The sequence below is a fragment of the Platichthys flesus genome, chromosome 4 (assembly GCF_949316205.1).
Source record: "Platichthys flesus chromosome 4, fPlaFle2.1, whole genome shotgun sequence".
Taxonomy (NCBI): domain Eukaryota; kingdom Metazoa; phylum Chordata; class Actinopteri; order Pleuronectiformes; family Pleuronectidae; genus Platichthys; species Platichthys flesus.
In genome coordinates this window covers 672,331-686,292 of record NC_084948.1, presented here as the reverse complement: position 1 = coordinate 686,292, position 13,962 = coordinate 672,331, and the positions used below count along the sequence as shown (strand labels likewise).

General features: G+C 40.1%; 1 protein-coding gene across 1 annotated transcript in view; it reads right to left on the bottom strand.

Moving 5' to 3' along the window:
* The window catches only part of fat3a (FAT atypical cadherin 3a), a 148,016-nt gene that overhangs the window by 30,298 nt on the left and 103,756 nt on the right, over window positions 1–13,962 (bottom strand). Inside the window, exons 12-16 of the mRNA XM_062386146.1 lie at window positions 10,119–10,315; window positions 9,774–9,927; window positions 9,283–9,516; window positions 8,373–8,765; window positions 1,583–1,797 (exon numbers count right to left, since the gene is read on the bottom strand). Coding sequence (XP_062242130.1) covers window positions 1,583–1,797; window positions 8,373–8,765; window positions 9,283–9,516; window positions 9,774–9,927; window positions 10,119–10,315 — 1,193 coding nt within the window. The remainder of the gene's footprint in view (window positions 1–1,582; window positions 1,798–8,372; window positions 8,766–9,282; window positions 9,517–9,773; window positions 9,928–10,118; window positions 10,316–13,962) is intronic.

Genomic DNA, 13,962 nt, shown 5'->3' with positions numbered 1-13,962 from the left:
CCAGGTTTAGGTCAATAACATTCTTGTATTGATTATTTTCTTGTCTCAATGGAACTCTGATCAAAGTTTAAAAGCTGCAGGTATGACAGCATAGTGATGAGCAATCGTGCAACTATTTCATTGAGTATGAACATATAGAAATAGTTTCAGCTGCTACAATTTGTTACAGAACCCAGGCTTTGCTACATGTATGGACAATAAACTTTGTTGAATACATAAAAAACAAGTGACTTATGAAACATTCAAAGTATACATTAACATGAAAATGTTCTGTCATACAACCGCCAAGCTCAAACAAAAGAAACATGGAAACGTTTGGATAACAAAATTAAAACTGTAGAGATAGATCTAAAGAAAATGGGACGATCCAACAAAAGCATTAAACTTCTGTTGTATTGTAATCTAGTTAAAATTCTGAAGGAAATCTAACAGTGGACCATTAGAAACAAATAAGCGTTTTATAAAGTTTTATGAATAAGAATCAGAAACTGGGTTTATGCCAGGTAGGTGGGATCCTGATCATGGTTGCAGCTGATTGTGGAGGTGGATAATGTTTGAAGCTGTTGTTGCTGCTTCCTTTGTCTCATTTTCTTATGTATGAATACATTGACACACTTCTCCATCATGTTACAAACTGTTTCTTCTAATCAATGTTTGGAATACAGTTATTTTGTTAATTTACACACGGCATCTACTGGACTTCTGCCCTCACATTCTTTTCCCTGTTAATGTTATTTTTTTAAATTTGGACAATTGTACAAATCAGAATGCCCTCAAGCCTCAGAAGGGACAGATTTCTTGGTCAGCTTCAAGTCCAGACCCTGATAGAAGATGCAAGGGAGATAAGATAAAGGTTTATTATGGGATGCAAGCTATCCAAATTATTGCCAATCGTAAAGTACCACATCCTGATGTCCTACCTATTGAATTTAACATGACATTACAAGATAAATTATAAATTATATTATTGAAAATGTATGAAGAATCTCATAAGAATTTTTCATTTGAAGAAGTGGTCGCCATTTACTTGAATTATTTGATTATTAGATTTGGCCGCAACACTTATGAAACTCCAGAAGTCTTTTGTGGACTTACACAGTTCATCCAACCCTCTATCTGCATAGTGGTGAGTAGATAATAATAGAATTTACATTTCTGGGAGAACTATCTCTTTAAGAAGCTGATTGGGGAAGAACATGCTGAAAAGGGAAGCATTTAAGCATGATATATGAAAGTGAAGTTGCTTCAATACCACTGGTTGATAAGTAAAGGTACAACGTTAGGAATTGTCCAACAATTTTGGAAAATAATTTGTTCTATTTCCGAGATTTACGACTTTAGACTCCTGCATGCCAGGATGATGACTGCTCTTTCTTGGACAGAGATCGCATTTATATTGTACTGGGGAGACTTAAATAATTAAGAGTTTTTTTTCAATTAATTTTGTCTAATTGATGGGTTCTTGATTAGAAAAAAAGAAGTTGTCCTATTTGGATCTTATGTTGTGCAAGACATCTTGACCACTTTCATGCTCAGGTCTTCCACACTTTCAGGAAGAGTTTTACTATGTTGCTGAGATTACCTTGACTACAGATTCTCCAATGTTGGCATCCTCGGACACCACTGCACTGTAGACATCATGGTTAAACATGGGTGCGTTATCGTTGACATCTGTCAGGTTTATGTTCACTGTAGAAATTGCACTCAGTGGCGGTGTGCCACCATCACGAGCTTCCACCGTAAGGAAGTAGTCCCTGCAGTTCTCATAGTCCAGAGATTGGGCAATTAAAATGGCACCTGAGGAAGAGGAGTGAGAGGAAATATAAATATACATTTGATCAAATGTAAATAGTACAGGTTAAATGCACAAGGGGTGTTTTTTATATGTAAGTTCTACTGTCAAATGGAAATCATATTCAACTATTGTTTGTTGCTATTACTGATGATAGCCAGTGCAAAATTGGTCAAGGTTATCTGGGTTAGATTTGCATTCTATTTTTTCTGACTGATCATTTAAGACATCTCTGATATGTACAATGCTGTGGGGAACTTTTAAAGGACACATATCGGCTAAAAACAAGCTTGGTGCTCCAATGTTCCTTATTGTACTCTGTACTGTCCAAATTAGCCTTCTAGTGCTGTAGCACTGCTTCACTTTACAATAATAATAATAAATAGCACTTATATAGCACTTTCAAAGTTCCCAATGATGCTTTACATAGTGGGGGATAAGATAGTGAAACTATCATTATACTCTTTAAATTCAATGAAAAATCTAAAAAGTCAGGTGTACTATGAAAAAAAAAAAATAATAATAAAAAAACATGGGGACGGGGGGTTTAGCTGGGGAAGACAAGTCTGAAGAGGTAGGTTCTGAGGGTCTTTTGGAAAAATGGCAGCGTGGGGGCATTTTTAATGTTGGGTGGTTCCAGAGAGTGGGCGCAGCGACTGAAAATGCCCTGTCACCCCAGGTTCGGGGGACCTGAAGGAGGTTGGCATCAGCCAATCTCAGCTGTCAGGTGGGGGTGTGCTGGTGGAGGAGGTCAGAGAGGTAGGGTAGAGCCAGGTTGTTGAGGGTTTTGTATTTAGTGAGTAGAATTTGGAAGTTTAACCTTATTTTACCTCAAGCCAGTGAGGTCATTGAGGACTTGAGTGATTTGATCAGTTGATCGGGTACTGGTAGGTAAGCGGGCGGCAGAGTTCTGGACAGTAATCTCCACAGTACAGCATATTGTAGCATATTTATAGGAAAATGTATATGTGATTGTGAAAAAATATTTGTGCGGAGTAGTGCAAGTGCTAGTTCAGACATTGAAGTGGGCAAAAAAACTGTTTCTTATAAGCACAGAGGTGTAAAAGAATTCTAGGCAGCAATAATGCATATGAAAAGCTTAAGACTGGTTTTAAACCTCATCACAGCACTGAAACAGCTCTTATAAGAGTTTTTAACGATCGGATTTTAACTGCTGATTCTGCAGTCCTGGTGTTCTTAGACCTGACAGTTGCTTTTGACACTGTTCATCACCCTTGTCACGTTTGGAAACTCTGTAGGAATTAAAAATACTGCACTCAGGTGGACCCAGTCCTACGCTTAAAGATAAGAGTTTCTCTGTCCACATTTGTGATTACTCCTCTGGGATGGCCCCACTTACATGTTGTGTCCTTCAAGGCCTCATCCTATTCTTCCTACTGTATATATGCTACCCCTAGCCTAAATTCTTGAGAAATAAGATTTCTCTGTCCAATATACTTGCCCTACAATCTTGAAACTCATGGCTGAATTATAGTCCAGAGACTGCAACTGCAGAAGGCTACGCAGTTGCATCGACGGACTCGTTTTGGTTTATACTTCTCTAATGTACTGCACGTGTTGCAACGCTATTCACCGCCAGAACACTAGGCGGTGCCAAGTGCTCATCTTTTTGGTCCATATTCGTTCTTCTAAATCTTCCGTGATTTCCGCGTATTGTGGGGCATGAAACTGGAAACTAGACTCCGGACGGGATGTAGTAAGCAGTCCAATCACAAGCCTTGCGGGGCTGCGTGAGGCTCGCGTCGCTTTGACGTATAGTTAGAAAAAAAAAAGAGGGCACGAAAGGGGCATGTTGCGTGTCTTGCATGCATGCGTGCATGCTTGCAACCCTACTATAATTCGGCCTTAAGAGTTAATTGCAGGCCCTGTTTGACTTTCTAAATCAGTGGTTCTCAAATGGGGGTATGCGTACCCCCTACGCTGTACCCTGGGGGTACTTGAGGGCACTCCAGGGGGTAGGTGAGATTTTTTTAATATATATATATTTGAAATAAGCATCCATTCAAAAATCCTTTAAATTGTTATTAAATATATATTCAATAAAATATAAGTGTAAGTTCATGTACTGAATTTTATATTCAGTAGGCTATTCAATTTCAATATCCTAAAAATCCTGAGTCTCCCCCATACCAGGATGGTTTGACCCAACCTGGCACACGACACCTGTCATCACCTGAAATCACTGCCACCTTGAAGACTAAAACAATGGAGTCGGGTGTTGGGATAGACTCCCCAGTGAGGACCAAACAATGGGTTGTAAATACGTGGGCCCTGCTAGGCCAAGCTGAAACCAGTTTGGCCAGTTTTCAGTCTTAATTCACACCTTCCTCAGACAGCCTGGAGCCGACGGTGAGGACAAAGGATTAAAACTTTTGGAGGGAAAACATTCTCCAGCAGGCCTGAGAATCTCCCCCTGGTGGTTGGAAAATGTCCTGAAGAGCCTTCAGGACACCCGCTGAGTTCCAAGCCCCGCCCACTAAGGTCGGAATCCTGACATTCTCATTGGCTGAGAGCCAACTAAACGCTGTGACCACTTCCGGAGGAAGCAGGAAGTCCTCAGGTGGTATAAGAGTGCTGAGACATCAATAATCGCTGCCATTTTCCCTGCTCTGAAGACGTCAACAGACCCCTCCGGGTCTTTCCAGATGATTTAGTTGCTAAAGGGGGCAACCAGAATTATTTTCTTTCATTTCTTTCATTGTCTTTTATCTCAGTCGACGTTTTTATTTTCAAAAGGACTTTTGCTCTTTTAACTTGAAAAGACCAAACAGGAAATTGCACGCGGAACAATCTCAGACTGTTTCACTTTCCCCACGGACTTTTTACTTTCTTTTCCCAACGATCTACAAACGGCTTCCACAGCCGTCCCCTGCAGAAGCGCGAGATTCATTCCGCTGAGGAGCACGGGATCCACATCCCTGAAGAAGAAGAACGACGTCATCCCGTTGAGGAGCAAGCAGAATCCGTTCCTATTCGGCCCAGCCGACGCCGCTGCGACAGAGGAACCAGCGCAACAGAGCTTGAGCGGCCACGATTATTCACTGGACTTCCGGAATATCCGCGCGACACGCGCATGCAACACCGTGAAGGTCACAGTAAGAGGCTTTATTGTCTGGGCAGATGTTAATCTAATACGTAGCGTATTGTTTTTAATACTTGAATGTATTTGTTTTGTATGAGACCGCTGAGTCTCCAGTGTTTAGCGGCGATTCGCCACTTTCAGTTTCCGGTTACGGCCTTGTCTCCAGCTTATTGTGACCGTTTGAACAACTTTAAAGATACTTTACCGGTCAAACTTCAGCACACAACGTCGCTTGGGCGCTGAGTGGTAAAGTAAATGTAACTTATCTCTGACGGTGCTTTTAAGAGCTTTGTTCTCTCCTTGTATTCTCTCTCTCTCTCTCTCTTTTCTCCTAAACCTGTTTATACACACATCCGATCTGTATTTAGAATACAGTTCATGTAACATAGTTAAATCTATATTCAGAGAGGCTGGACACATCTGGAAGCCATGCGGCCGAACGCCAAAGCAGAGACAAAGAAGATGAATGAATGAATACATGTGTTTTCTAAATTGTGATAAGCAGCTGCTGTTGTTATCTTTGAAATATGGGAGTTTGTTAAAATGATGAATCATTAAATAACACTAACTTTATTTCACATGCACACACATAGACACACACACACACAGAGACACTTGACACAGACACACACACACACCGAGACAGACATACATAAGTAGACCGCCGGTTTTACATATATTTTCTGAATTGTGATAAGTGCTGCTGCTGTGTTTATCTTTGTAATATCTGAGCTTGTTAAAATGATGAATCATTGAATAACATTATAGATTTATTTCCCCTTTTTAATAAATGCTTTTGTAATTAAAGTATCTGTAGTCTGTGATTATTTGTGCATATGTATGTGATGCAGCTGGATTATGATTGCCTGTGCTCGAACTTAAAACCCTTCATTGTTTATTATATAATTATTAATACTAAATATTGAGATTATTAATATAACTTATATCATTGAGACTGATATTTTATAGATTGAATTGTTGGTCCCTGTAACAGGGTGGTGCCCCGCGACAGCAATGATTACAGATTTGTATTATTCTTAATTGATAATTTTATTGTTTTCATTAATATTTGAACTATTATTAATGGATAACCGTATCATTTCTAATTAAATGTGTTACTATTCTTAATTAATAGCTTTTTCATTTTTGATTCTTTTTAAGAAATAATTGTTATTTTAATAATCATATTTCATGATTATTAATAATTAGCCAACGTCAATTCTACTCCTACTATTGCACAACACGGGGTTGGAAGCGTCACATAAATTTGTGGAGGCAAAGGGTAGTAGCTGCTCCAAAGCTTTCTGTCTCAGGTGAGGGTGCTCCTGCTTCACACACACCCAAAACTGTATGAGTGTGGATGTGGCAAACTTCATCTGGAGGCCATGGCCAGATCACACTTACAGGAGTTTTTCCTGATAAGTGACAGGTAGCTTGGTTCCATTTGCTTCAGGGAGGCTTTTCACATTGTATCTTGAGATGACCTGAATTCAGAATGTGTCCTCCTCCAAAAACTCAGATGGCTTACCAACATGACTTGAATTTTTTATCTGGAGATACCGCTGAAGATATGCTGGCTTCATGCCACTGTTTGCTAATCTCTCCCCAAAGAAAAAACACAACGTATAAATCATCCAATCTATATTATTGTTAATATTGTTGAAGCGACTTTCTGTTATTTTATTGTGAAATATTTGCTCGCTCCAAGGTCAGACAAGGCCGCAGTGGTGGCTTGTGATGGGTCCTCCTGGTGGGCGGCGGTGGACGGTGACTGAGGACTGAAGTGGCGTCTGGTCTGGATGGTGGATCGTGGTCTAGATGGTTGCTGAGCATGGCTTCATCAATGCTGCTAGAGACTTTGATTATTGATGATGTTCTCCTGCACGTGGCATCTATTGCACTTCTGTCCGTCCTGGGAGAGGGATCCCTCACATGTGGCTCTCTCTGAGGTTTCTACATATTTTTACCCTGTTAAAAGGGTTTTTTGTAGTTTTTCCTTACTCTTGCTGAGGGTTAAGGACAGAGGATGTCACACCCTGTTAAAGCCCTATGAGATGAATTGTAATTTGTGAATATGGGCTATACAAATAAAATTTGATTGATTGATTGATTGATTGACAATTTCATTTCCCTTTTTGTATTACAAGCTTTTATTTGAAAGTTAAAGATGCAGACGTCCTGTTATGAATCTGTTATTCACAACGGAAAAGTTTTATGTTTTAGCGACCCTCAAAAGTGGCACAAGCTGTCACAGTGTTGTTTAGGGAAGGCTCAAATAAACCTGAAAACATCAGTTAAAGTCTCGGCCATCTTTCAGGGGGAAATGCTAAACAAAGCCTTTGGTGGGTGAATATAAAACATATTCTTGTGAATACTGATGGTATTTTGACGGCTCTGGTTTCGCTTTCTTTGGCACTTGTCCCTCCCTGTTTTCAGCAGCATTGCTGCTACGCTTCAACCCTGACTCCATTGTTTGAGTTTAAGGCGACCGTGATGACACGTGATGACAGGTGGCGTGTGTCAGGTTGGGTCAAACCATCCTGGTATGGGGGAGACTGAGGGTTTTTAGGCTAATGAAATTGCATAGCCTACTGAATATCAAATTCAGTTCATGAACTTACACTTATATTTTATTGAATATTTACTAAATAACAATTTTGAATGGGTGCTTATTTTTAAATATATATATATATAAAAAAAGTACCTCCAGGGGTACGCATTCCCCCATTTGAGAACCACTGATCTAATCAATGCCTGCAGCTCTTCAAAAATGCTGTTGTTCGCCTCATGACAGGAAAGAAAAAAAAGAGACCATAAAACACCTGTGTTGCACTCCCTCCACTGTATTTCTTGATTATCACAGGATTTATTTGAAAGTTGTATTGTTCACTTTTAAAACTACTAATGGACTGGAACTGTCTTGCCTAGCTGAACTCCTTCATGGTCACACTCCAGTTAAAGAGGTGAAATCAGCCTGCTCCTGGAAGGAGACAAATAACCAGAGGTGATTGATTCTTTGCCCCATACTTGTGAAACAGCTACCACTCGATAAGAGTGGCAGAGCTGCCCCTTTCTATCATATTTCAAATCATTGCAAAAGTGCAAAATCAATTGCACTTTTTCTCACTTGAGCCCCTACCCCCCAAAATGTCTGTGCATGTTCCCTGCTCATTGTGGTGGTTTTAGAAAAGGAAAGAAATGGAGAATAATACAGCCTCACAGTGAAAGTGACCCTAGGAATGTGATCAGTGAAAGTACTATAACTATAACTAAACTCCTATGTGGAATATGGCTAACCAGTTCTTTGAACCCCTGAGATACCTGCGTCAATGGAGCTCATTTGTCAGTGGGCAATCTACTTCATTCCCCACTGGACAGCTTGGAGTGTTCATGTGAATAACAATACAACAGGAACTTGTTGTAAATGAAGAGTGAATAAAATGATGGATGACTAGTGAAGAAATGTAGCACTCTCACCAGTCATTGGGTGGATGTGGAACTTCCCGTGCTCGTTGCCTGATCGGATACTGTAAGTGATTTCAGCATTGGTTCCGATGTCCTTGCTTGCAGCATAAACTCTCAGAACTTCAGTGCCTACTCCAACATCTTCCAGCACTGTTACCATCTGGTCCCGGTGCTCAAAAACAGGAGGGTTGTCATTGATGTCAAGCACGCTGATCGTCACATTGACCAATGAAGAGAGAGGCAGCGGTGAACCCTGGTCTGAAGCAAGGACTGTTATCTGATAAGCTGACTGGACCTCACGGTCAAGAACCCGTTCCAGGACAACAGTGCCTGAGGATTTATCGATGGAGAAGGACCCTCCAGCAGAGTCAACCAGGGAATAGGCCACCATCCGGCCTGGACCTTCTGCAGAGCCAGAGGAAGAGTGCAGAGGTTTAAAGGGCCTCAGAATGTTTGACACAAAATACCTCATATCATTGACCTATGTCTCCCTATAATGGTGTCAAACAAATGTTTTGAAAAGTTTGACCATCACATCTCATTTGCAGAAATATGTCAAGTTTTTGTTTACTTTAAGAATCATGATGGATCTCGATGAAAAAATGATGGCATGTTTAGGAGACTGATATCAAAGACTGTGTATAATTTGGTGCAGCTCCAAATAAAAATATGGATCGAATAAATGTATGTTTAAAACTACCTTTATGGTGCATTACCATAAATCTTCCATATAAATCTGTATATAATGTATTTAATGCGGTTTCATAACGAGATTGTTGGGCAAAGGTTTGCCATTGTGGTGGAAGATTGCATTTATGGAATTATGTGTTTTTTTACAAATAAAATAGTGTATCGTCTCAATCATGACCTGAAGTAGTGGTGATAATGACAGTAATTTCAACAATAATTATAGTTGCATCACCTTCATCAGGGTCAATAGCCTGAATACGGGTGAGCAGGGCTTTGTTGGCAGTGTCTTCATAGATGCTGGCAGTGTAATGTGACAGGGTAAAGATTGGGGGGTTGTCGTTCACATCTGTCACTACCAGCTGCACCTTAGAACGACACCATTTTCCACCACCATCAGTTGCCTGGGCAATCAGGCGATAGCTGGGCATCGTCTCATGGTCCAGAGGCACAGATGACTTGAGCTCACCTGATCAGATGAGAAATAACATGTGAAGCATTGAGAGATGGAGTTGGACATGACAATGTGTCACATAAGTCTCCACACAAATAAATGTATGTTTAACTGTGTAAGCAGAGTGATAATATGTAGGCCTGTTATCGTTTCTCTCCTGCATCTCACTCAATACTGGACTACTCATTAGAAAAAGTTCAGTTTAACAAAAATGTTTCATAAAGAGAAATGTCATTTTTAAGTGTGCTGTCAAAGTGAGACTTAAGCAATACCAGTCTCTGGGTTCATGCTGAAATCCTGGGAGCCAGGACCATGTAAGGAGTACTGGACCCATCCGCTGACACCCACATCCGCATCTGTAGCTCCAACCCTCAGCAGCACACTGTTGACTGGGAGGTCCTCTGGAAAGGAAGCAGTGTACACAACCTAGATATACACACACACACACACACACACACACACGCACACACACACAGACACACATAAAGCAAAGAAATAAAGAGAGGCAGTGTATGGAATAAAATGTTAATAAACAGTTAAATAGAGAAACAATGTATCTAAGCATATCTGCCATTTGCAAAAGACTTAAACTATTATCTTATGGTTTTATTCCTCACCTGGTCACAGACTGGGCTGTTGTCATTCGTGTCTATCACTGTAATTTCGAAGGTTGCCTGGGAGATAAAGAGTCCGTCGCTTGCAGTGACATTGATGATGTAGAGGTTGCGCTCCTCCCTGTCTAGCAGTCTCTTCACATACATCTTCCATTCACCCTGAACCAGGCCCAGAGCAAACACGCCCCGATAGTTTCCACCTTAAAACAAAGACATATATCAAAGTCAGCAAACATTTTTAGACATGTAACCTGACATCGAGTTTGATCACATCACACCACAATCAGTCAATCAGATTTTATTTGTATAGCCCATATTCACAAATCATAATTTGGCTCATAGGGTTTTAACAGGTGTGACATCCTGTCCTTAACCCTCAACAAGAGTAAGGAAAAGTAACAAAAAAAAAAACACACGACAATTCATACTTTAGATCTGACTTTAAAGTAAGAATAGATGAACTCTTTTTTTTGTCTGGAACGCAACCGGGAAACTGCAAATCAAACATTTCAAACTTCCGAATACGAAACGTATCATATGGGACATAAACGATGCACATGATGCCTACCTGGGGAATGGCCAAGTACCATATTGACCGAGGTGTACAACTGTCAAGTTCTAAACTTACATTAATCATTTAGATACTGCTCTGAATCTTAACGTCCCATAGCAGCTCAATTGGATTTACTTAGGGGAACGTAAGGGTCAGTCAGTTTCATCCTGGTACCTAACATCGGAGGGTACTGCTGGCTATGACATTGACGTCTATTAGAGCCTTCAAGGATATGCCTCCCCAGACTATCACTGACCCACCGCATAACTGGTCATGCAGGATGATGTTACAGGCAGCACAACGTTCACCATGTAATCTCCACACTCTTTCATGCCTGTCATATGTACTCAGTGTGAAGTGCCCTCATCTGTGAAGAAAACGGAGCACCAGTGTGGAACCTGCTAATCTGGTGTTCTCTGGTGAATACCAATCAAGCTGAACGGTGCTGGGCTGTGACTACTGGTCCCACTAGATGGATACTCTTCTAAGGCCGTGTCCAGCTCTCCTTGTGTAACAGTCGGTTTCCGAGTAATGACAAGAACCAGTAGTGACAAGAACCATTTCAGAACGAAAACCAGAAGGGAATCAGTCAGGAAGGATAAGGAGAGATCTACTGTCTGTGTTCACCGCATGCAAAACCATCACCTTTTTGAGGGTTGTCTTGCTTTTGCCTCTCCATTGCAACTGTATTCACTTTGCTGTTGGAATGTGCATTGAATAATTAATAAATAAATTAATAAATTCCTCTCTAAATGTTTTATGAAAAGTAACAGTTTTTTTTTTTGGACCACTGCACTAATGATAGTTACAAAAAAAACACAAGACAGAAAATAAATGTGTAACTAGACTGGGGGAAATCAATGTTGCAGCAGAATGTGCAAAAGTTATTCAATAATATTGTGGATTTATGAGGTTGCTGCGAGACTGGCTGCAAGAAGCACAGTCCTCCAGCCCTCCATCTTGAGGCAGCCCTGTCTCTCAGAGTGATGGCAGGAGGAAGAAATCAATATAATGTAAATAATCGGACAAACACGCACACACACCGCCGTGTCTCCATGACTTCAGAGGACATTACAGTTATTGAATTTAATGCAAATAGAATGTTGTCTTAACGTAGGATAAGGATATAGATTTATATTTTTTTAGAAGTATTGCTTCAGTGTTTTTCCACCGTAAGTATAAGTTTCTGTCATCACCCAAAGTTATACAACATGTATTAAGCCTACTGTCATAAAAAAAAACAACAGTTTATTTATTTTCAATGGTTTCTTTGTCAACTGTTTGTGGAACAATTTTTTTTTAATCATCCAGACAATATATGATATTCATCATGTTTTGTGTGGATGCCTGCTCCAACATTTTTCATAGTTTGAAAACTCTATAGCTTTTGTCTAGCATTACTGTTAGTGTGTTAATGTGGGCATTGATGGAATTGAACCTTATATTTAAATGGCTGTCAGGCTGCTGTGGAGTGCTCTCAAACACAGTTCTTTCACACAGGAAAAGTCACTGTGCATTTATTAATAGACTAATACTGTAGCATTAGATGTGGTTGTGGCTCTGAGTCCACAGAGTTTAGTACTAATTAAGATTAAGATTAAGATGCATTTATTAGTCCCAAAAACATGCACAGACATGCAAAGGCACACTCATGCAGGTAGGGAAATTTAACCTCTGCTTTTGACCCATCTGGTGCAGGACACACAGAGCAGTGAGCGACCATGTATGGCGCTCGGGGAGCAGATGTTGGGGGAGTAAGGTGCCTTGCTCAGGGGCACTAGACAGGGTAGGGAGAATCTTGGACTTTTTTGGACAGATCAATCCAGGTTTGTCTTTTGTTGTCTCTCCGTGGATTCGAACCAGAGACGAACCAGAGACCTTCTCTGCCCATAGTCCAAGTTTCTGCCACTAAACCACCGCCTCTCCCATTCCCAGTGCCAATTCTCAACAGTTTGAAATGGACTGCTTGGCCACAGGTAATTTCGGTTGCAGCTTTTTATCTTAAACTGTAAAACTGACCTGCAATAACTTAGCCTTGGCAAGTAAACACCGGCTTTGGGAGTCAGGCCTAAGAACCCTGAAGCCAGACAAAGAGCCGTTTACCTGTTCATTTAAAGTTCAGTAAACCTTGACTCATATCTCAGAACCTGAATCTAGAGAATGCTTTGTCATTGCTGTTAAGACCACATCCATTGTGAACACACTCTTTTCATGATGGATAGACATGGGCATCCAGTATAGGTCTGCAACAATCCTTTGTGGATATAAAATCATTTTTTTTAAAGTCATGTCTGCCGTTTACTCCAGCTGATTGACTCATAATCATTATAATACGGTCAGGGGAAGAATTTTCTATCCTTTTTTACCCTCACTGCATCTCCTGTTGGCACTGTAGTCTTCTGCCACAGTCTCTTGGGGTGTCCTCACTTCAATATTACCTTATGAAGACTGCAATTCAGCCAAGTAGGTCCTGCATTTTCATCAATAAAGTTTCACTATTCAGCTGGCTTTCCTCTCCTGCTATATTCCCTTTGTTCTGTTTTGGGGAGGGGGAAATTACCGTTGCACTTTTGCGTATTAACCTTCTTCTTTACTTGATTTCTATACAAAGATTTGACATTGATCTCTATGGAGGACCATACATGACATAAGTAAAAATAAATAAATAAATAAATGTATAAATAAATACAGAAATAAATAAATAAATGAATAAATAAAAATGGAAATAAATAAATAAATACAGAAATAAATAAATAAATGAATAAATAAAAATGGAAATAAATAAATAAATACAGAAATAAATAAATAAATGAATAAATAAAAATGGAAATAAATAAATAAATACAGAAATAAATAAATAAATATGTTTATACCAAAAGAAATGTCAAAAGAAATGTCTTAAATATATTTTAACATTTATTTTTTCCCTGATACATTTCCTTTGCATTTGCAGTGTCCTTATGCTAATGAGAAAGGCGGGCCTAACCGCAGTCTCATGCAGGATTGGTCACAGGAGTGTAATGATCCAGCCCTACTACTTCTGCCTTTCAATGCTGGTGTCCAGTAGCTGTTTGCAGCGTTGAGCCAGTTCACACTTAAAATGAACTAGTTCAAGTTCAGAGGGTTAGTTAAGGTTATTTTTTATTGGGATGATTTAGCTGTCAGTAGTCCTGACTGTGAGCGACACGTCTCGTGTTGTACTGAGCACAATGAGCGAGCCATGAGGAGAAGGAGGAAACAGAAACTCCAGCTCGGTACAAACCACCTGCCGCCTCTGCTCTGAACATGAAGCCG